General features: G+C 38.7%; 3 protein-coding genes across 3 annotated transcripts; all 3 read left to right on the top strand.

Annotated features, from left to right (window-relative positions):
• The first annotated feature begins 1,890 nt into the window (after positions 1-1,890).
• Positions 1,891-4,991, top strand: LOC122822228 (3-mercaptopyruvate sulfurtransferase-like). Its single transcript, XM_044100725.1, is given in 3 exon segments — positions 1,891-1,996; positions 1,998-2,625; positions 4,266-4,991. Coding segments are annotated over 3 exon segments (1,020 nt in total). The 5' UTR covers positions 1,891-1,903; the 3' UTR covers positions 4,565-4,991.
• Positions 4,992-7,057: 2,066 nt separating this feature from the next.
• LOC122822226 (3-mercaptopyruvate sulfurtransferase-like) lies at positions 7,058-9,284 on the top strand. The gene is made up of 2 exons (XM_044100723.1): positions 7,058-7,709; positions 8,252-9,284. Exons 1-2 carry the CDS (start codon positions 7,118-7,120, stop codon positions 8,548-8,550), a joined length of 891 nt encoding a protein of 296 aa, XP_043956658.1. The 5' UTR covers positions 7,058-7,117; the 3' UTR covers positions 8,551-9,284.
• Positions 9,285-10,651: 1,367 nt separating this feature from the next.
• LOC122822227 (SUMO-conjugating enzyme UBC9-like) lies at positions 10,652-16,937 on the top strand. The gene is made up of 7 exons (XM_044100724.1): positions 10,652-11,510; positions 11,788-11,872; positions 11,993-12,076; positions 13,223-13,295; positions 14,345-14,454; positions 15,395-15,474; positions 15,801-16,937. Exons 2-7 carry the CDS (start codon positions 11,807-11,809, stop codon positions 15,862-15,864), a joined length of 477 nt encoding a protein of 158 aa, XP_043956659.1. The 5' UTR covers positions 10,652-11,510; positions 11,788-11,806; the 3' UTR covers positions 15,865-16,937.
• Positions 16,938-24,296: the final 7,359 nt, after the last annotated feature.

Below are 24,296 nucleotides of genomic sequence, written 5' to 3'. Positions count from 1 at the left end.
TGAGAGCCACTGTAACCACAACAGAAGACAAATGCACCATTGATTCCTTATTTTATGATATTATTGCATTAACTACAGGCTCAAAGAATGTTGTGCATGCACATATTTTTGTCCTCTGGGAGTCAGAACTTCTCCTGCTGAGCCAACGTTGTTCTGTGTTAGTGTTCAGTCCGCGGGTTCACTACTTAGACACGCCGTACTGTCGTTTCAAGGTCGGAGGCTGCAGTGTTTTTTTTTTGCTCTATCCCAGTTTTCCCATGCAATTTGTATTTTATTTTTCTAGAGAAGTGAAGTGAGGAAACAGTTCTTCCCTCAGTGGCTCTTGCTTCTTAATTTCAGTAACTCACTAAACCATGATAACTGCACTACCTCCACCGCTGATCTTTAGATAGCATTGTGCTACATACACTGAAGACAGCTGGTAGAGAAATAGATAATGTGTTGGGTAAGCAGGCACAGTCAGGTGCACCTGCGCACCCCCACAGAAGAAGAAATCTGTCATCATCTGTGTGTGTGTGTGTGTGTGTGTGTGTACAAGCTAAATAGTGGTACATTGTGACTTGATAAGATTTGATCTGTAATAATTTCCCCATGTCTTAAACACTTTACAGAAGCACCCTTTTGAACCAAAGCAAGCTAAACTCAGGTTAAAGGTTACAGTCGCCCTCTAGTTCGCATTTTGTTACTGAAATATGCATTTTCACTCAAAATGCTTTTTGCTAAAGATACTTCTATCGATCATTTAGGGGTGTTTTTCTATCGGGGTTATCTCACTTTCCCAGTATACACATTCATAACCCAAACTGGATTATGGAAGTGTTTGCAAATCCCGTCGGTGCTTCAACCACATTAATATGATACACCGCCATCAAGTGGCCAAAAAATGTAAGTGCGCAACAGATCGCGTCAAAACTCGAAATTGCCAGACGAAGAAAATGTGGAGACTCATCTAAAATAAAACTTATTTCTCCATTTGCTGATCATGGCTGTCACTGGAGCTTGCTGGAGACTCAAAGCCTTGGAAATGGCTGTAATCCTTTCCAGACGATTGTGACAGTGCCTTTGTTTCTCAGCTGTTCTTGGACTTCTTCAGATGAAATGAATTGTGAGATGCTTTTTCAAAAAAAAAAAAAAAAAAAAAAAAATTAAACCTCCTTCATCGATTTAACTTAATTTCTACTTTACATAGGTCTGGCTACGGCAGTAAAAAATTAAACTGAAGTCAGCTTTCCAAAGACGTAAAGGTTGGCCATCCAAATGCTGCCACCTGCTGACCAAAACGTGTAAGTGCTCAAACTAATCAAAGCTTTGTTGGTTCGTAGTCTTTACTTGAAAGATGGTTGATGTTTTACATTTCTTATTGTCAGTAAAAGTTACAAAAACCATCATAGGTGCGTTCAGTATTTTACATAGTTTTGACGTACTCATCTCATTCTTTGCACAAATGTTTATTAATGATCTGAAAACTCAACTCGAGCAAAATCTGAAGTTAGTAGTAACTATTGTTTTTCTTAAAAATAGAGTGTAATCTATTCATGGATCTTTTAGTCGTTTGTGTGATCAAATATTTAAAATTGTGCACATTGTAATGCATTGTAGAAATAAAAGAGACAGAATTCAAATTCAAAATGATTTTATGCAAGACTCATCATCATTATTATTATTATTATTATTATTATTATTATTATTATTATTATTATTATTATTATTATTGCACTAAAATGTTGTTTTTCCAATGGTTCTCATCTTTGAAGTTTGAAGTCATACTTACCTCTCTGCAAGATGTTTAAACTGATAAAGACTTACATAGTGTAAACATTAACTGTGAAAATATTTAAGTTACAAAAATATAACATTACATAATATCTTTTGAGTAGTAACAATTATTTCACAGTTTCAAAAAATGAAAGAGTTAACAGAGCTCTTTGACTGGATAGATAGAGATCAGGGCGGGACGAACGACCGGTTAAATGCCAACTGTTTCTTCCGGGCTGAAGGCTGTTTGCTCCCCGCTCTCCTGCCGCTCCTTCCCCGTCATGGCTGCTCCCACTCCCGCTGTGGTCTCCGGTCAGTGGTTGGCGGATGCCATCCAAAACAAACTCGTCGGTCCAAAGCTCCGTATTCTGGACGGGTCCTGGTACCTACCGAAAAGCAAGCGGAACACCAGAGAGGAGTTTCACCAGAAACACATACCGGGAGCGTCGTTTTTCAGCATAGATGAATGCAGCGATAAGAGCTCCCCGTACGACCACATGCTGCCGACTGCCAGCGACTTCTCCCGGTATGTCAGTGACCTCGGCATCGGGAACGACACCCACGTCGTCGTCTACGACACCAGCGACTTCGGCTCGTTCAGCGCGCCCAGAGTGTGGTGGATGTTCCGGGTGTTCGGACACAGCTCGGTGTCGGTGTTGGATGGAGGCTTTAAGCACTGGGTGGCTGACGGTCACCCGGTGACCTCCGACTACACCAAGCCGGAGAAGACAGACTTCCAGGCGAGCCTGAACCAGTCCTGGGTGAAGAGCTACGAAGATGTTCTGCAGAACATCAAGACCAAGCAGGTCCAGGTGGTGGACGCCAGGTCTGGTGGCAGGTTCCGGGGTACCGACCCAGAACCAAGAGGAGGTGAGGAGGACCAGAAAAATGCATTAACAAACATTAATAAATGCTTAATGTGCTTCTATAACCATAGATTCACACGAGACCAATTTATGTAGGAAATGGGCTGAAAGTGAAGCCTGAAATAGGATCGTCCAAAAATCAATGCCAGAATACAGCCAGACTGACTGTGTTTTACTGGTTTTGAGTCAAGAGCTCAACTTTATTTGTGGCAGGAAGAAGTTGTAAAGCAAAGGAGTTGATTAAAAATAATCAAGTTATCTGTTATCACTCCATAAAACAATAAAACCATAAGAACCATGTAAAATCAGTTGCAATAAACAGAAATAGTAATTACTGGAGATGCACTTGTAAGCATTTTGTGGTCAATGTATATAGTGATCTATAGTTTTGATAAAGCGTTGACTTGAAGATATAAGTTTCCGGTTAATTTAATTTCTCTTTTAAGAGGTGAAATATAAGAACAGCATTGAAAATGGTTTATTTTATAAGTGGGAATGGAAGGTCTCTATAAAACAGGATTATACTATTTTGAGACAAAATAGAAATGGAGTTGAAATGTAAAAATCCTAAAATGAACACAGTAGACTACATGGGTCATCTAGCTTATAAGTTTTCTAATCTAGCATGTTCCATCACAGATGTTGGAAGCTCAAAAGGATTAAATGGAGAAAGTTTTCTGTAATACGGTTAGCCTTCCTGTTGTCGCTTGAAAGTCTCTCTCTCTCACACTTCATCTCAGTATTCTTTGTTTTAAATACTTTTACCGTCTTTACTTCTGACTTTATGTTAAGCACACCACTGATGCTGGAAATGATAAACCTTGAGACTTTTTCCTTCAGTAACAACTTCCACAGTTAGGAGTAACGTTGCCATGACGCGGTTGCACTAATTTTTAAAAAAAAATTTTATTTTCCAACAATCGGTTTCCAGCCGTTTTCTTGGTCCATTTCTTAATAGCCGATTATAGAACACAGTGCTACAACAATAAAGTTGAGTTGTTGAATGCAAATGAGGTTCAGTGGGTCTTTATTCACACTTCAAATTATTATTAGGCTAAAATGGAGTTGTGACTGCAAAGGTAAAATCACATTTAGATTGGATTATCCTGGTACTGATTTTTCCCCAATGCTATTGATAAATATCATGTAAAATTTCTGGTTGATGAGGGGCAAACTATTCAGAACCAGCAATGAAACCTTAAAATAAAATCTGTAACTAACAGGAGTTTGGCAACTATGAGGCCATCAGTAATGTTATATTGTCATCCCTTTTTTATTGTTCTTAAAAGTTACAATTCCTGTTGAGATAAAGCCATAAGTCTTGGCTAAAAATCATTGTCATCCTAGTTCAGCGATGCTGAGAGCTGATATGGAGCCTGAAAATCTTGTTGACTTGGAAATGAAGCTTCCCTTGGCAGCCACGCCCAGTTGCTACACACGGTTGTTGCTACTCACAATGACAGTGCACAAAAATGTACCGGCCTGATTCCTCCAGCAGAAAGCACTGTAATGTGAACTCTGTGAGAGGTTTATGAACCAAATGACTTCACTGAAAGTGCTTCTTCTTGCAGTTCTTGAACTTTACCAGTTGAAAACAAAATAATTTTTTGACGCCCTTTTCCCCATTTATCTATCTCCTCTCAGATATACAGTCTGGGCATTTCCTCGGAGCAATCAACATGCCCTACACAACTTTCCTGGAATCTAATGGAAAGCATAAGAGCACAGAGGCCCTGACCACGCTCTTCGAGAATGCTGGAGTGGACCCAAAGAAGCCGATCTGGGCTTCCTGCGGTTCGGGAGTCACCGCTTGCCACGTTCTCCTGGCTGCCGACCGGCTCGGGCACGCCGATCTTTACCTCTACGATGGCGCCTGGGTGGAATGGTTCAAGAGGGCTTCTCCAGAGCTCATCATCTCCGAGGGGGAGGGAAAGAAGGCATAAACCGTTTTAAAATAAGCTAGAAGCTGGATTCGGTTGCTGTTTGAAGTGGGACTCGTTTGTTTGCGGTGGAAATTAAGAGCACAAACACTTAACTTGTGCTGGAGGGTGTATATTTTTATTTGCTAACGTTGGGATGATGGAGAATGCTATTAAAAAACTTCTAACGTTATAAATTAAGTGCTTTATCAATGTAAGTTAACAGGGGAAGGGGCGGGTTTTCTGCAGCTGAAGAGCATTTTATGAAACTCTTTTTACATTATGCAGATATGACTTTTTTAAAAGAGCTATGTATAATTTCTTATCTGTTTTCTATTTTCTGGTATCATGGGACAGCAGGAATATTACATTCCTTGATTAATGTTCATATGTAATTATGCACGATTTGCTTTTGTTTCTGAAACATAAAATAAATAAAATGTTAACCTTGGATAAATGTGCTTTTTTTTCAAAAGATGGAAAATATGTTAAGCTTTATATACATAAAAATTGACTAGAAAAAGCCAAAAAGAAGAGAAATGCAAGCCTATCTGCTTGTCATTCCTAATTATGTATTTGTTAAATGTAGAGTTTTATCTAATACGAAATCCAAAATGCTTATTATGAATTAAAAAAATAAATCCCAACATTAGTGAAAGAGGATCTTGTCACACGGTCCTTTCCTGATGTGCCGGTTGTCCTAAATGTCAAACTTGTTCAACTGGATTGAAGTTAAGAATTTTTTTCCTTCAAGTTAACGAGATCAAGAACAAGAAGCAAAGTGGAAAAACGGATAGAGAAGGAATCAGAACCAATTTTATAGGGCGAAATTATGTTCACACACACAAGAAGTTTGACGGGCTTCACACGTTTACATCATACAGACATTACAAATATATAAACTAAAGAGGAAACAAAATATAAGATAAAAGGAACAGCATGTACAGCTATTAAGAAAGGCAGGTAGTGCAAATTTGCATATTTTGTTCACAGCAGAGTGGCTGCTTAGAATATAAAGTGTTCACTGTGTTCATCAGAGTGACAGCCTCGTGAAAGAAACTGACTGTGGTGACTGTTTTTGTCCAACTGTTTCATTTTTCAATGTAATTTGAGCAAAGCAGAACCTTTTCACCACAACATGCCCCCTATATTACCAAATGGAAAAATATAAACGGTATTGTACCAAGCACTCTGCCTTGTGACATCCCATAACTAACTCTGAGACATTAGGGAGAGTTAACGATCGCATAAATAAATGAAAATCTCTGAGATAAATATGATCCAAACCACCTTATGGATGTTCCCTTAATTCCTGCAAGTTCAAGGGTTAATAAAAAAATATATATATTGTGAGCCACTCAATTGCAGCACTCCCCTTAAATCCATCATCTGATCATTTCCAAAAGGTCTTACATTATGGAAGATTAGATCAGATTAGATTGGATTTTAAATAACCAAGAAAACCGGAGAGGACAAAACAGATCAGATAAGGTATTCTAAAGCTGCACTGTTTGACGATGACCCAGTGGCAAAACTGGGATGTTGGAAAAACTATTTATCCTTTTAACTGACATGAGAATACCGTGTCCTTAGTGACGTGTCCCGTCAGGAGACAACCGTGTCCTTGGGACAGTTAACAGGTTAAATTAGAAACAAATAACAAAGACAGTCATTAACTCATCCCCATTATTACAGCTCATCACAGTAATAACTTGTTATCATCACAGTAATAACTTGTAATAACATCACAGTAAGTACTTACTTGCCCAGTAAGTAAGTCCAGATCTTACTTACTGGGCAAGTAAGATCTGCATAAGATCTTACTTGCCCAGAATGTCTCTGGTTCTACTCTAATAATGGCTAACAATACATTTTTCCAGCTTCATAGAGGTTTTCTTCTATAATAAAGCTGACAAAATTTCCTGATTACTAAAATAAAGTGAAATGAATAAATAATGATCTCATTTTGAGTTTTTGTGATGTGTGCTTCTACTTCAACTGTCCTTTCCTTTTGATTAGGTCAGTAATTTTATCAGTCAGGAAAAAGGAGTAAGATCATATTTTTCAAATGTTAACATATTTGAAAATTATCTTAGTTTATTTTTAGCTGGACGTTCAACTCCACTTTTCCTCGAATATGTGGTTTGTGTCTTTCAACAGAAGAAAAGCTGAATAAATATGTCTCTTGCCAAGGGATACAAAAATATTAAGAAATTAACACAAAAAGTCAAACGGAACAAACTGCAGAACCAACGGGTATATTTGTGTATTTTAGCTACTGTTCACACACAGTTGTTTTTGCAGCTGTATGGAGTACCATTTTTTAATTAATTTGAAAACAAATGCTTATTGATGCCGATAGCTCACGTTAATAATCGTTTCTTGTCATATGGCAACCCAAAAAACGATATGACTTCAATTATTTTTGAAGACGGTTTAACTGTTTTCAAAAATAATTTTAGAATTTTTAGAAATTTCTATGCGGAATAGATGGGCTTGTTTTGGTAAAGAATAGGGCGGGACACAAGTTATCTCTGCAGCTGACATTGAACACACGCCTGTTTTGACCTCTCCAACATGGCGGCGGATCCCACTCCTGCCGTGGTCTCCGGTCAGTGGCTAGCGGACGCCATCCAAAACAAACTCGTCGGTCCAAAACTCCGTATTCTGGACGGTTCCTGGTACTTGCCAAAAACCAAGCGGAACACCAGAGAGGAGTTTCACCAGAAACACATACCGGGAGCGTCGTTTTTCGACATAGACGAATGCAGCGATAAGAGCTCCCCGTACGACCACATGCTGCCGACTGCCAGCGACTTCTCTCGGTATGTCAGTGACCTCGGCATCGGGAACGACACCCACGTCGTCGTCTATGACACCAGCGACTTCGGCTCGTACACCGCGCCCCGTCTGTGGTGGACGTTTCGGGTGTTCGGACACAGCTCGGTGTCGGTGTTGGACGGGGGCTTTAAGAACTGGGTGGCTGACGGTCACCCGGTGACCTCCGACTACACCAAGCCGGAGAAGAGAGACTTCCAGGCGAGCCTGAACCAGTCCTGGGTGAAGAGCTTCGAAGATGTTCTGCAGAACATCAAGACCAAGCAGGTCCAGGTGGTGGACTCCAGGTCTGGTGGCAGGTTCCGGGGTACCGAACCAGAACCCAGAGAAGGTTAGCAAAACAACTGAACTTTTCATAAACGCCAGTGAACAGGCTGCTCGTTAAAGATTACAGGACACAGGTCAAGCTCCAGGTCATTTAAAACACACAAAGCCTACTTCCTTTACAATTTAGACAGAAAAGGCGATGATATAGATAATATAAATATTTTACATATCACAAATTACATAAATTTAAATTACTTAAGTGGAAAACCAGGGAGAAAGATAACCTTTAGCAGACAATTGATTGCTCTAAATATCAATTATTTAAATCCCGACATTATGGTTTTATTAAAACAAATAAACCTGTTTTGCATATTTATGTAAAACTGTAATATTTAATGTAGACCCAGCAGTCTTAGATCTTTGGGGTATTGTAAACACTGCAATAATGATAAATTTGTGATGCAGCCCAGACTGGAATGGTACTACAGGGTTTCTTAATTGTATATTTTAAAGCTATAATGCCAACATTTCTGTATTTGACGCCTTTTTGTGAATAATACCATTTACCGGGGAACATTTTCTTACTTCTCTGTCTTCCCTGCTCAGACGTTCTCCCTGGACATTTCCCCGAAACCATAAACATCCCCTTCACGTCTTTCCTGGATTCCTCTGGAAAGCACCACAGCCCTGAGAATCTGACCAAGCTCTTCCAGGACTCCGGGGTGGACCTGGAGAAGCCTCTCTGGGCCTCCTGCGGTTCTGGAGTCACAGCTTGTCACGTGATCCTGGCCGCCCACCGGCTTGGCTACTCTGGGGTTGGTCTTTATGACGGGTCCTGGGGAGAATTTTTCAAAAGGGCTCCTCCAGAGTTCATCGTCTCAGAGGGGGAGGGAAAGAAGGAGTGATAGCCAAGAACAGGTCACTTTTTGAGGAATGGAAGCAATGTTTTGCTGTGGAGAAGCTTCAAAACACTAGCCTTGTGTTACGAGGTTTACGCTGGGATGAGCACGTGAAAAGGCTTTGATGAATCATGACTAACTTAACTTGCAGAAAGATGCAGAAGAAATCATTTCGGAGAATTTCACACTGTGCTATGCAAATATAATCTAGTTTTTATTTTGTGGTCTAATATAAAATTAAAGAAATGATTCACGTTACATGTTAAATAATGTGTTTCAACATGTATCATTGCTCAATAATGTGAGAACTGAACTGCCAAAGCGCCTTAAATCCGCAGGCATCTTATGGTGCTACAATCTCTGTTTTGTTGCCATACTGCTATTAATGTAATGATTCTATGAGAAATGATGCAAACCGGTAAATGTCAAGGGTTCCTTTGCAGAACTCTATGCATTTCAATTGTAGATCATAGCATTTTATTGTACGTGATTTTCTTCAAGTAACTGCCTGTAGTACATTTCTAAAAAAAAAAAGTATAAGCTCACTTTTGTAATTATGTGACTGCGCAGAGAAAATTATACATTAATCATGCGACCAATTAAAACGCAGACAAACATGAGCGAAGAGGCGTCTGATTACGAGGACATGCTTTATGCCATCTGTACAAATCCCACAGCATCAGGGGTTGCTTTTTTTATTTTTATTATCTAATAAAACGAGGCTCTTTCCGTTCACATTATACATTTTGTTTAGAACTTTTTCTTTTTGTTTTTTTTACTCAAATCCTGTTTCCTATCACATGATGCTCCTCTAGGGAGCTGCAGATGAATTCTTCCCAGATATAATTCTTTGTACCTCAACGAATGAGCTAAGAGAAACATTATGTTTATCTTACATTCATTAGATTCCCCCAACAACGTCTTAGAACTAAAACTGTCTTCGCAGCGATGTCATTTTTAGCAGAATGTTTCTTATTTTAAAAAGCTAGATCCTACTTTGTATTTTTTTTTTACCTCAAAAGATTTGAATACTAATTTGCTGTATTTAAGGACTCAACAGAATCCAGATGAATCTACCATTGATCAAGACTGATGATCACACATTCACATTGCTACTGCTGACCTTCGTCATCTGACTTTATAGCAATACTTTCTGTTGTGAGCATGTTAGAATCACAAACTCCAAACTAATTGGGATTTGTGTGATAGACAATAGTTTGTGTGTAACTTAATCTCTATAAATATAGCTCAAGCCCTAAAAGGTTTACAACATGGGGCACAGCCATCAGCTGTGTACTTTATAAAGTTGTTTTTTTATGGAAGAGTGACCAGAAGAAACGCAACAGTATTTGGTTTATTACATGCTATGCAGGGGAAATGTGGAAATAGAGAGACATTCCACCCTGACTTCAGGGTCCCTACATTAAACACGGTGGTTGCACTGCAGGGATGTCACTGTGGCTTGATAAAGAAATTTTTTTTTATGTTAATAAATTTTGATCAATATCCAATTAATTTTGCAAAACAACAACAACAAAAAACAAACCCTGTACATAAGTAGAGAGAAATCAACATCCAAAAATAGGAAGGTGCCTTTGTGTTAGAAAGCCAAAACCCTTTTTATTTTTTGGATCAGTGTTATTTAGGAATCCGATTGGTTAAGGATAAGACGACCTTGGTTCGTTTTATTAAACTGTTGATTGTTTCATTTATTAGATGTAGACCAGCTTTGTTGGCCAAACACAAACAACAAATTTGACCGGTTTTCAAGCGCTCACGGTGTAAAAGCATAAAGAAGAGTGGAAAGAAAAGTATTGTATATAAAGATTTTTGTGGCTTTACGGGGTTTAATTTCACAATTTTGACAGACATGGCAAAAAGTTTGTACATCCTTGCTGTAGGGGGCGCTGGTAATTTTCTTTGTTCAGAAATACACCAAACAGTAATAAACGATAACTGATTTTCAGAACGAGACAGATAACCTATATTGATGTCTGTGAGATAACAGGCGTGTGCCGTTACCTTTGCCAATTTAATGCCAGTTATAGTTTACATTGAAATATTTTATTCAGCTGCCAATCATGGTCGCTCAGATTCGCACTGTGGTCTCCGCTCAATGGCTGGCTAACGCAGCCAAAACAAAACTCGTCGGCCCAAAACTTCGTGTTCTGGATTAAGTTTACGTGCCGAGAAGCAATCGGAACCACAGACACGAGTTCAATCAGAAACACATACCAGGGGTGTCGTTTTTCGACTTAAAGAAATGCTGCGACCAGAGCTCAAAGTACGACAATATTCAGCTGACTGCCAGCGACTTCTCCCATTATGTGGGAGACCTCGGCATCGGGAACGACACCAGCAGCTTCGGTTACTTTATGTTCCGGGTGTTCGGGCACCCGGAACTGGGTGGCTGACGATCACTTGCCACACTTTTAATCTTTTCAAAAGAGATATGGATAGTTTTTCCTTTTTTTTCTTTTTACAAAAAATACATCTTGGGAGGAATGTAGAAATTTTATTTGTCACATTGTAAATTCTAAATTTTACATTTCAAGAGAGTGCAAAAGAAAAAAAAAAAAGAACTACAAAAAAGATGGCGGACCATGCGTCCTACTCACTGCCTGAAGGTCCTTACGAAATAAACAAATTGGGGTCCTTTCTTGCTGAAGGCTAGCTGTAAAAACGGGTTTTAGCGCTACATTGTTTTAACTATTCCTAAAAAGTAGCCCATAATTTTGTCACTAGGTGTTATATAAGCTATTAGAGTTTTGTTATTAAAAGAGAAGTTTTATTCGGCTCGGCTTTTTGTGCTCTAAGCTGCGCCGTTGGTGCGTTTTTAGGCGTTGTGTTGTTTATCTTTCCGTTTCTCTTACTACGGAGCTAACGTTAGCATCATTTCAGCAAACAAACTGCCCCTACCACCAGCCTAAGATCTTCTGTGATATTCCCTCGTAAAAAAATAAGACGTAAGTTTATTGAAATGATGTGATAAAGGAAAAAACACTGCTGTTTGTTGTGTGCCGCTAGCGGACGTTGTAGTATCGGTTCTGTGACGAGTAAGGAAGATGGCAGCTCGTTTATGTTTATTTCTACTGTCTTGTTAACAAATTATAATTCTTACAATTCAAAATTAAGCGAGTCTGTGTCGCTTCCTGTAGAGATGCACCATAAACAGGCATCTAATGGGTGAATAACTTTTTCATGGAAATGAGCAGTAGTGTTGTGTTTTGATTCTTCCACCAGGTGGCGTTGATGAGCAATCATGTCTGGCATTGCTCTCAGCAGGCTGTCCCAGGAGCGCAAAGCCTGGAGGAAAGACCACCCATTTGTAAGCAGCAGCGTAAACAACACGCTCTTATCCTAAAATACCGTCTCTACATGGCGATGTCTGCTAATGGAAAAATAAAAAAAAAATCACATTTAGGACTTGTTTCCTCTAAACCAACAGGGTTTTGTTGCTGTGCCCACTAAGAATCCAGATGGAACCATGAATCTAATGAACTGGGAGTGTGCCATCCCTGGAAAGAAAGGGGTATGGTGATATTTAAAACAAAGTTTTCCACATTTATTTCTGTCAGTTCTTTACATGCGCCATCTGGCAAAGTGTTCACACTGCAAAGATATTTGCATAAGCAAAATTATCTGGTAAGATTTTGTGTGTTTGCAGTGGAGAGCACTGTTGCTACCACACATACAATTTGTGTTGGTCTATCAGATAAAACCACATCAGGTTTGTAATTAAATGTAGAATAGCTCTTGGCAATATACACCCACAGCACACAGTGCTTCCCTGCTCTTGTGTAGCTGCATTTTAAATGGACCTCTTATGTGAAATTCACATTTTGCAAGTTTTTGTCCTTCAATTTGGGTTTCTACTCCTGCTAAAAACAACCGAAGTGCTTAAAAAAACAAAACGAAAAACACTCGGCTGTTTTTTGGCAATAAGTTAATGTTTTTTGGTGTAATGTCACAAATCAGTGGACACTACTCCTCACCTAGCAACCCCAGCAAAGCTCAACCCAAGCTGTTACCTAGCAACCTACTGACCTGTTTGGTCAGTAGGTTGCTAGTACTGTATGCTTTTTACAACGGCTGCTGGAAAAGACAAGTGTTGTGGGCTAAACATCCAGAAGGCACTTGCTGCATTCTTGTTGGTTTTGCAGGAGGCTCCACTTTTGCTTTTCAAAGTTCCATCCAAAGCTGTACATCTTTGAAATGTACAACTATACACTCACAAATGTGAGTGTAAATATTGAGTTGTGGGGCGTGGGCAGCAGTAGCTTATTTGGATTTAAAGTGACAAGATGCCCTAAACCAGGACCTCAAAATAGGCAGAACTGACCTGAGAAAAATCTTATTATCTAAGGATTATTTTGTGCAAAAAAGAAAAAATGTAATGAACATGTTTTGTATAGACCATAGACCTACCCTAATCTGTTCAAGGAAGCTTAGTAGGTCACCTTTAAATATTTAGCAAACACACAAATTCTTTCACATCTGTGTCTGAAATTAGAAAACTTCAACTTCTTCCTACTCAGTTTTGCATTTTAAAAGCCGATGCTTCTTTGCTGGACTCCAGCTTTGGACATGAAGTGAGATTCAGAGTTGAAAAGCCATAACATTTGATGAATCACTCAGTCCGTTCAGAAACTCCTTTGCTTCCCCTTTCATCCCTTAGACCTTATGGGAGGGAGGACTCTACAAGCTCCGAATGCTGTTCAAAGATGACTACCCGTCCTCTCCACCCAAATGTGAGTCGCTCTCTTCTAGCATCTTCGTGCATCGTTAATGTCACGCTAAAGAGCACAAACAGCCAGCTATTTAAAAAGGAAGCAGGAAGAGCTCAGGAAATAATAGTGCTGGCCACAAAAACCTGTGTATAAAGTTTAACTGTTGCACTACCTGGTTGGTGCAAACCACGCAGGTTGACTGAACCGCATGGTTTTAGGTGTCATCACTACAGCAAAGAGTTTGGTTAATGAGAATCTAGAAAATATTTTTATTAAGAGATCAGTTTCCAGAGTTGCATTGTGGTGGCTATAGATATCCTACAACACGTTGCGTGTGAAATGCATTTTCTTTTCTTTTTTTTGCCTTTTTTTTAATGTCACATACGTGCAGTATGCATCATAGAGTAGGGAGGTCGTGAGAAATATGAAGCACATTTTAATAGAGGTAATGTTGGAGGATGCATGTTTTATTTAGAAGTACAGCTCTCTCTTCAACTTTTCCAGATTTTCTTCCACGCATTTTAATGGGACTTTTAATCGGATTTTCACCTGGAAGGAAGATAATGTATGCTTCACGGTCAACTGCTAATTCATGCTGGTGTCTTTCATAAAGGCCAGACAAAACCCATTGCGGTTGTAACGTGAAAACTTTGTAAAGTTGGAAGGATTTTTGCAAGGCTCAGTGCTCTAGTTGACACAGATCTACGTGTGTTTTGGAGGCCTTGTGTGAATCACTCATTGATGGCTGGGTAATGCTGTGATACTACTTCAGTTGTGAGAGTTTCTTTCAGGACTTTGGGATTTTGAACTCATTTTCAGGCCTGTCACAATAATCAACAAGTCAATTAAAACAAACTCAATAATGTCCGTTGGCATGATTTAACATTTCTCGTTTTTTTTCTCTATCTTTTTACCAAAAGCTGGATGATAAAAGTCTTCTTACTTAAAAATGGTCTCAAAACAGCAATGTTATCGTTTATCGCAATAATTTCTGGAACAATTTATCGCCCAGCAAAATTTGTTATCGTGACAGGCCTATTAAGTTTTTTTATTTGTTGCTGTTTCTTTAGGTAAGTTTGAGCCGCCGATATTCCACCCCAACGTTTACCCATCAGGCACCGTGTGTCTGTCCATCCTAGAGGAGGACAAAGACTGGCGGCCGGCCATCACCATCAAGCAGGTTTGGTTTGTTGCGACTTCTATTAGTTGACTAAATGTTTTTATTCTTGGCGTCACTTGGCTCCTGGCAAATTGGACAAAAAAATGATTCGAACCTCCTCGGCGTCATGTCAGAATGTTTAAATGAAGACGGCCCCACTTGATGCTTTTTGATACCGTTTACTAACGTCGAGCTAAAACGAGGAGCAGTGCAGAAAAAGCCGAGATGATGCAACACGGTCCGACTTCTGTCCTAGAAAACTCGTTCAACTTTCCACTCTACAAACGCTGCATGTTGCATTATCTACCTGCTCGTAGAAAAAGTCTGTTGGGTATATCTGGCACGGTGTGTTGCGACAGTCTGGCTGCTACGGCAACAAGGTGCAAATAAGGTTAAATTAAGCGGAAAAAGCAACAGCCTGTTGCATAACGTCGCTGCTTCTCTGCTTTTTCTTCTACTGACAACCAGCTACTCTGGTTGTCTTTTTGTCAAAGTAAAAAGCTATTTAGATTTTTCTTTTTCTTTTTTATTCATGCAACCTTTAGTTAGAACATGTATTTCAAAGGAAGGATGTGTGGTTGTACAAGTAGTTTATCTCACGCTGGGAAGTTCCTTTGCGACAGTAATAACTAAATGAACAATGAACAAACTACAAGTAATTAACTTAAAACAATAATAACAATTTTAAGAGGTTTACAGATTGAAAATAATCTCCGACTTCAAATCACGTATTATATTCAGTTATGAAATGTGACCGTACGCTAAGAGGAAGGCTACGCTAATGCAACTAGGAGCAAGTAAGGATGGAAATCCCCTCAGTTTAAAATCACAGTACCGTTTTTATTGCTTCCTGCCATCAGTGTGTGTGATCATGTCATCGATTTCTACAAAACAAAAAGAGGTTTTTTTTATTTCTTTAATTTTTTTGGGATGTAACAAGTGCAGAACATTTTCTGTTTAGATCCTGCTGGGCATTCAGGAGCTGCTGAACGAGCCCAACATTCAGGACCCGGCACAAGCAGAGGCCTACACGATTTACTGGTGAGTGTCTGAGTCGACCCGCTGCAGGACGATTGCCACTCATAAGAAGAGTGGAAGTCAGTCATTTTGGAAGTGCATGGTTTCCTATATGTGAACATTTCTTCTGACAGATGTGGATTGTTTGTAAAACATCCAACATTGAGAATTAAAAACCAAAAAAATGAGGTGCTTAAGTGTGAATTTATCCATGCCTCCTCAACTCTGTACCCTCAGGAAAATAATGGAAAGCAAAGAAAATTGGGAGGAAAACCTGAATTAATCTCAATTATACGTGTTTTTTTTTTTTTAAATATCACTCAAGCCTAATTTGTGTTTCTGTGTTTCAGTCAGAACAGGATGGACTATGAGAAGCGGGTCAGGGCACAAGCCAGGAAGTTTGCCCCCACATAGAGGGGTGGATCAGCCACAGGCGACAGGAAGCACCTGAAGGACCACTCCAATAAGAATCTGTTTAAAGTATTATTACACTGTCCCACAGGTGAAATGCAAAGCATCTTTTTCTTTTTTTTCTTTTATCCCTTTTCAAACTACAAAAACACAAATGATTGTACATGTAATAAATATTTTTGCATTTTAAATGCATTAGCGTTGGCGTTAAGTGCTCAGCTCACTCATTTCGTCAAGCTGTACAAATAAGAATCCACCTCTAAATCCTCTGAAATCCTCAGTTGTTTTGTTTTGCAGTAAAGCAGGACGTTTCACACGGTGTACCTTCACCCAACCATCAGTGCTCAGACGTAGTGTGCTTATGTGTCCAATGGTGTCCCTACAGCTGGAGATAAGGCTAGAAATTATGCACACCAGTCAGGTCAGAGTCAAAAGAAAAAGACAATCCTGATGCTTGTTATGAAATCGGCAGAGGAGGAAGTATATCAGTATATCTTGGCTCAGGAAATAGAAAAAGCAGAGCGGGCCAGAGTCTTTTTTTTTTTCTCACACTCCTCTGTTTTTCCAGTTTTAAGAGACTTGGTGTATAGATTCTCAATGTGAATCCAGCTTGAAGTGATGAAATCATTCGTTTTCGGTGTGTCGTCCCCTTCCAAGACACTGTAGCTCCATGTAGATAAAGCTCCGTTGTGGGGAGGGAAACAAACGAAAAGCAAATCGAAAGCAAAGCGGTGACTGTTAGTCGTCAGCCACTTTCATTCGGTCATTTCTAAACCAACGATGCTTCCACGTCTACGAAAAACAAGTCCGAACCGGCTCCCGGGAGCCGAAGGATCCTCGTTGGAACGGCCTCTCTGCAGCAAAGACGGACTGAAGCAAGTGCACTTGTGAATAAACTAAGGCCTGGCTTTCTCTTTTCTGTGGGCCTCTAAATATGAGTGCATGTACATAATATAAATAAACTGTGGAAGTAATGTTTTATATTATTTTAGCTAGTTGATAAACATTGTATGTGGTTATTGTAAGAAAAGTAAATAAATGATCTAAAAATTGTCAAATAAAGCGAAATGAAAGAATCTGATGTCTTTCTGGGATGTTTTCTATAAAGTGAATGGAGATCTTAAAGATTTTTTTTGACCTACAGAACCTTGCTAAAACATTTTTAAATGCAAAAACCACTCAATTTAATTAATCTTAGTTGGATTTTATATCATAAACTAATGGTGGGTGGAAAATACATTATTTTTTGCAAAAAAATTTATATTTTTTGTGAAGGTTAGAGAACGTTGGTGAACAAACCGCATCATGAATACCAAGGAACAGAATCTTGATGTTCACCTAAACATTAAAAAATGTGTATAAACAGCTACCTGTGACAGTTTTACCTGTTTCTTTTCTCAGAATAACTGCATTTAATTTATTAAATGCAGAATGACACCCAATCCACCAGTAATGTGTATTTTTAGACCTATTTTTATTGTCATTAAGATGGAAACTAGGCTGTTTTTACATAATTTTGCTAAGTTTCCCATAGGAAAAAGAAAATTCTCTTTGCAAAAGTTTTTTTTTTTTTATTATTTTAAAATCTACAAATAGAAATAAAACTGAATTTCCTTAGAAGTTACAACAAATTTCCTAGCATAGTAAAAACTCAAATTTACAAAGGAGAAACGTGTCGCTCTACCAAATAAAATCCTGTTTAGTTTGTAACTTGAAAAGTAAAACCTCAAAATGTTCAAGTTATTTTGCAAGGTGCTATGTTTCTATAGCATGCTGTAGTTCGTAAAGGTTTGTTGCCGTGGTGTTTTTATGTTCTCTAAATTTAAGCTGTTTGGGGGGATGGGAGGTTTGTTTTCAGCTTGAAACTTGATGTAATGTTTGCCGGGTGTCTTGTGTGATACTCTAAAGAAATATAACACCTATTGCTCTGTTTTGTTTCACCTCTCCGGCGGTTTTATCATCTCAGTTGACCAAAAGGACACAAAACCAAGGTGAGAAACTTCTCAGTTGCTATGCAGTGTTTATTTCCTCTTTGTGTGGTGCATCTTTTATAGCAAAAAATAACCCTGTCCAATATATAGTTGAGAAAATGTCTTTAATCGAACTCGAGTTAAGCATTCAAAATAAAATACAAAAATTCATTAGCAGACATTTTTATATTTTTAATAAAGCTTTTAATGACCTTTAAAATTTACCAGGAACATTTTCACGCGTGCTTTTTTTTTTCTTTTGTTTTTTTTTTTAGGAAATCTGTTTTTAGGTTGCTCAACAGCTCGGAGAACATTTTGCTGCATTTTACTTTTCATGAACCGCAGGCAGGGTTTTTTTTAAATCTAAGTACAGGAAGTTACATCATTAAATTATCACCAGATCTTCAATTCTTGGGTTAGTTACGGTAAGAAACAAATAATCAGATTATTGTCTTTATGGGAAAGGCTTGTTATTTAAAGAAACAATCATCCTGTTTGTTGAAGGATTTTTTTTCCCCCTTTTAGATCCTTGCATTAATTAATTCCATAAAGTCCAGATATATGTTGCACACTTAATGATTAGGCAGTGTGTTTTTCGCAGGTTCTTTTATTTTCTTTACACTGTTAACACAGACAAGAGCGACAGTGAGCGCCTCCGCTGACCAGCCGTTACTGCACTAAATTGCCGTTGGCTCGCTGAGTCAGGAGTGCTCACCGTGCTCCATGTGCCAACTGGTGGCGAACTGCTGTAACTGCATCCCAGCTCAAGCAGGGGAAGTGCAGCCCAAAGGCACGGTCAAAAGAAGTCTCCAAACAAAGCAAATGCACAAAAAAGGGAGGGGGCGTAATAATTCCAATGTCCATTCTGTCACATATAAATCCTGGAAAGGAGCTGGATTTGTTGCTTGTTTTGGATGACAAAATATCACTCACTGCACAAATTATATGGTTGAAAACACAACACAAAATAATCTTGGTTGTAAATAATCATAGTTACAGTATAAATTGAACATTTTCTTTGTGTTTCAGCTCGGTTTGTTCATCTGAGCAAATAATAACCAATTGTGCAAAAGGCCCCATACAACCTTGGGCCAGCCCTGTTTACATTGTCTCACATTGATTCGTAGATAAACTACTGTTTCTCCTACTCTTGTCTTTAAAATTGAGATGGCAATTCCCTCTAATACTGTTGCTAATATTGCAGTATGCTTAAAGTAATTATCCACTCTCTCATGCCATTCAAATGATTTGAAATACTGCTTTAATATTTCAAAATATAATCCCTTCTCGCCATCCAAATGTTACACTGGTCGTTATGTACAACAAACCTATTTTTTAATTTCATCAGACCATTCAGTTAAATGGCTTTAAATGTATGACTGTCTGTAAGGAACCCACATAATGTCGTAGCAGTAGTTTCACTTGTTTTAGCTGAATTACTAAACAAGGAAAAGGTTTCTGTTTCTCATCTATAATCCAGTGAAAGAGAGAGAAAGGCATTATTTACCAGAAACTGAAAAAGCTGCCAAAGGAAATGGAAAAAAAGGGGGAACCACAAAACGAGGTCCGGCTTCCTACCTCAACACCACAACACACACAGAGTCCATGTGATTCATGCCTTGCCTTACTTTGGATGTGCAATCATCTGTGCTGCTTTGCATGTGTGTGTGTGTATGCGTGTGTGTGTGTGTGTGTGTGTGCGCGCACGCATTTGTTTGTAATACTTTGTGGGGACTATTTTCCTGACACACTATATTGTGGGGACCGACTCTCCTTGTGGGTACCAAAACCTGGTCTCCACAAGGGAAAACGCTGTTATTGGTTCAGGGGTAAGGTGAGTTTTGGTTAGGGTTAGAAATAGGGTAAGGTTTAGGCTGTAGAAATGAATGGAAGTCAATGGAAAGTCCCCACAAAGATAGCCAATCAAACGTGTGTGTGTGTCTACTTGTTTAAATGGCTTTTGAGGACCTTTCATGTCATTTTCTGGATGGACATCCTTAAAGGGACTTAAGCCAAGTCCTGATGCATTGTCATTGATTGGTTCAGAACTAAGATGTGAATTATACACAATCTTAAAGTAAGATTATAAAGATAACAGTTAGGGATGGATAGTTTAGTGTCAGGGTTGGCATGAAAAGAATTCAATACAATGTACAAACTTGTGTGTTAAGCCAAACAGCACCGACTTGAGACTAGAGAAGCAGCCATTTGGACCACTATTTGTACAACATGCACAATTTTGCAGAGAAATAAGTGAAGACCTATTTTTTTTATAGTGCTGAAGTTATTTTATACTAAAAGGGTGAAATAAGAAGGTAACCTGTTCATGCTTAGTGACGATTACTCAATGAAGCCTATTTAAACTGGAGAGTTGGAGGACAAAAGATTACGGTAGTATGAATAAAGGGTGATGAAGTGGTAAGGGGAACACATGGACTGTGCCAGACTTTAGAAAGGACTTACAGGGGTGGTAGCCTAGGGCCGCTGTTTTGGGGCCAGGCCCAAAGATTTTTTGTTTTTTAATGAATGAGTGTTTTTCTAACATTGCACTTAACATAAAACTCATTGACCCAAATCATGTGAGTTGTATTAATTTAGGTTTTTTATGAATATAAGCAATATTCAAATATTTGTTGAAGAACACTGAGTTATAGGCTAGAGGACAAATTAAACCTACAATGCATCCGTTTGGGCTACCTATTAATGTACTGTAATTTGAATTACTAAAATAATTTTTCCTCAGTGGACTGGACACCAACTCCCATGCCCTTGGAAATTCAGCCCTACTGGTGGAAGAGTCTTAACTTTCTAAAATAAATAAATAAATAAAAAATCACAAACAACTTGTCTTTTGATTGAACATATATTTTTTTGTGACGACTACTGTAAATGAGATGAAAATTAACCTCTGTGTTATGGTTTGTGTCAACAGTAGCACTACACAACACTAAAGCATTTTTTTTAACATTTTGATATAAAAGGGAAATAACCTGAAAAACACTTTAAACATTTTCCCTAAGTGATTGAGAAGAACTCCTTAAGAATGTGTTTAAAAAGAAAACTGCCATGATGGAGTTCATCCTGCAACAAAGAATAAATTTAGACTTTTTTTCTTTCTATCCTTTTTTATTTTTTAACTTTTTTGGCATTTTGTTCAACTCTGAACCTTTGTTCCATCTTTCCAGCAACTCATGATCGACTAAAATAGGTCAAATGGACCACAAGTGTTCCAACTCTAACTCAGCCTACAGAGAGGAATATTCTTTGCTCAGTGTGTGATGTGTAGAAGCAGCCAAATGGAGGTGGTTTCAATTGAAACCACTGAAACTGATCCATTCTTTAGCAGAAAGATAAAGAGGGTTGAGGGAACTGTTTGAAGTTAGTTTCGCTGTCTTGCACAAACTGCCAAAATCAGCTCCAGCTGACGCATTCCCTCTGTACTAAACAACACCTCAGGGGTGCGTTCTCAGCACTATCACACTGTAAATTTTGAATAAAAAAAAAAAGCTAAGCTTTATGTAAGTACATTTAATTAGTTGAAGGGGGTGGGGGAAGTGAATAAAAATGTTATTTTAAAAGAATTACAGATTCCACATTTCTGTCAAATTCCATTACATTTGGCATGCAACTATTTAGATGTGTTGGTGGTGGTGTGATGCTTTAGGGTTGCTTTGGTGTTTCAGGATCTGGCCAGCTTGCGCTAAATGATGGAATCACAAATTCTGCTCTGCATAAGGAAATCCTCAAAGTGAATGTCCGACCCTAGGCTCAAACTCACATTGGTTATACAGCACAAAATTGATATGAAGCACACTAGCAAGTCAGCTTCTGAATGACTTAAAAACTAAAACAAAACTAAATTAAAGTTTTGAAATCAACATAAATCTATGAATTAGGTGTTTCAATGTGACTATTAGTAAGAAATCAATAGAGAAGAGTGTACCATAATTATTACTATCATAAAATCTGATGGTAGTTCTAGATGCCAATGGTTCAGTGACTTAAGCTTTTTTGGCAATTACCTTTTCACATAGAACAAGGCTTGTTTGGACAAATGTTTCCCACCCATCCATTGACTTGATCCAGTTATCCAAAGCAAGGCAAACCATAGTAATTTATATGATTAGAAGGAAAATAAAACAAAAAGCAACAAAGTAAGAAAAAATAATAAGATCAGACAGTGTTCTGGATCATCTGCAGCTCTTTGTTTGACTTTTTAGGCAGATCTGTGAAGACTTTGTAGCAGTAATCAATGCGACAAGAGATAAAAGCATGGATGAGTTTCTCTGGATCTTGCTGGGGCATTATTCCATTAATCCTGGAAATGTTCATCAGGTAGAAGGCTGAATTTGTGACTGTCTTTATGAGTTTCTGAAGGTTCAGGTCTGAGTCCATCACTAGAGCCCTGGTCTGTATCTGTAATAAATGAAGCTGTGTGATGACTAGTGGTTGTTCCTCTTGCGGCCCAAAAATAATGTTTTTCAGTTTCCCTTCTATACAGCTGGTGAATGTTATGGTACTTCCATCTTTGATTTGAAGTTATCCAGGGTCGAGACAATGGATGGATAGACAGTATTGCGTAGGGGAAGCTGGTGTTTATTCAGCACAGGAACACACAGAGACAAACAACAATTTTGGAATATGGGAGGAAGCCAGAGTACCCATACAGACGCCCTGCATTCAAACTCCATGACCTTCTGGATGCAGGATAGCAACAGTACCACTCCACCTGTATATACTGCTTTTTCTGCAGTTACTGTTTCCCGCAACACGAAATGTTGCGGGAAACTCAAAATGTTGGTAGAAACATTTCGTGTTTCTACCAATACCTGCTAGTTTGCGTGCTAAACCACTTGCTTTTGCTTTTGCTTCTCTTAAGTTAAGACCCAGTAGGCGTCAAGTGTCACAGCAGACTCTTTTAATGCGCAACCATCCCGCTACATCACAGGATATTGAGCTTAGTCACCCCAGGTCCTGCTTACAGGAATTCAACATGATTTATAGCTTACTTCTCTATTTGATGAGTCATTGAATGATGTATGATAAACAGAACATGTTTAGCACCCTTTTCTCATCACAGCTTGCATTATTGTGAGAGGCCATGTGCCAAAAGTATTAATTGCAGTTATTTGGGAGTCAAATCATGTTGTTATACAGACCTAAAGTGCTTTTATTATGAGCGCACCGTCTCTTGTTATTGTTCTCACCTCTTCCCCACAGTGCACCCACCGTTCCCCTCTCTTCCTCCCCCACACATCACTACCGTCCTCAGAGGCTTTCCGCTTTAGGCACAGCGGACTCTGACCTTTGGGCGAGTGCTGTACGCTCTTTTCTTCCTCCTCCTTCACCTCCTCCCTTTTGCGCCGTCTACCCGCTTTAGCACCCCTAGCTGATGCCGACAGCTAAGTAGCGCCAGCCTCCAGCTGTACGTACCCACTCAGTCAGACAAGCCGAGAGGCTGCTGACAGCAGCGATCAGACGGGTAAATGTTGCAACACTTTCTGCATTGTGTACATGAAGGCCTTGTGGTTTGGACTGTCTATGCAGTAAGGTATAGGGAGGAGTGTTTCACAATGGCCTTTTTCTGAACCTTTAGCCAGAGAGGAACACTACAATCTTATCTAAGCATTTCTGGGTCACAGTCGCTTCACTTTCATCTTGACATTTTGTTGCCAATGTGATAATATCACGCCAAACCATGTTGTCATCAAACTTTTTCTGTCATTCCTCTACTTATGGCTTGTTTTGCTCCTGATATACCCTAGGTATTCATGCCCTCATTCCTTATTTTTCCAGAATTGTGAAGCAAGCCATGGCTAAAATAAAAAAAATCTTTTTGGTCTAGTTTCTAGTGTTTAATATCTTAGTGCTTCAAATAAGACAAAACTAACTTACATGTAACGGTTAAGAAATATTTAAGATCTTTAAGTAAATAATTTCTTAATCTTGATGAAAAAGTGAAAGTTTTTCACGTTATATGCATTTTGCATACCTTGCATAACTTCTCTGACTTTCTCTTTTTAAACATGTAAAACACTTTTCAAACAAAAAAGAGAAATAATAGAGAATATCACGCCAATATCAAACAAGGAGGGCTGGGAGCCTAAAAGTAATAAGAATGCTTTACCTGTCTTTTTAACTTAGTGGCGTTATTCTACACCCTGAGAAAATAAAGATTTTCATACTACACAAAAGGTGAAATGTTTTCATGTTATAAGTGAAATAATCTGCCAAATTGGGAGTTATTATTGATATTAAGGAATTATTTACTTAAGACAAGCTCGTATATTATATATCCTGCTGAAAATTTACTTGTAAGTTAGTTTTGCCTTATTTTAAGTGTGCTAAGGTACTATCCACCAGAAACTAGGTCACAAATACTTGGTAAGATTTAGGATTTGATGCAGTGAAAGACAGGAAGTTTAACATTGTTCTGTATTCATTCATTTATCATTAAGTTTATGC

Source organism: Gambusia affinis, linkage group LG19 (genome assembly GCF_019740435.1).
Source record: "Gambusia affinis linkage group LG19, SWU_Gaff_1.0, whole genome shotgun sequence".
NCBI lineage: Eukaryota > Metazoa > Chordata > Actinopteri > Cyprinodontiformes > Poeciliidae > Gambusia > Gambusia affinis.
The sequence above is the reverse complement of the archived record's forward strand: the minus strand, read 5'-3'. Positions and strand labels throughout refer to the sequence as shown.

Coding starts and splice junctions, on each gene's coding strand:
- LOC122822226 (XM_044100723.1), top strand. CDS start 7,118: ATGGCGGCGGATCCCACTCCTGCCGTGGTCTCCGGTCAGTGGCTAGCG. Junction 7,710..8,251: donor CGAACCAGAACCCAGAGAAG/GTTAGCAAAACA, acceptor TTCCCTGCTCAG/ACGTTCTCCCTGGACATTTC.
- LOC122822227 (XM_044100724.1), top strand. CDS start 11,807: ATGTCTGGCATTGCTCTCAGCAGGCTGTCCCAGGAGCGCAAAGCCTGG. Junction 11,873..11,992: donor GGAGGAAAGACCACCCATTT/GTAAGCAGCAGC, acceptor CTAAACCAACAG/GGTTTTGTTGCTGTGCCCAC. Junction 14,455..15,394: donor CGGCCATCACCATCAAGCAG/GTTTGGTTTGTT, acceptor TTTTCTGTTTAG/ATCCTGCTGGGCATTCAGGA.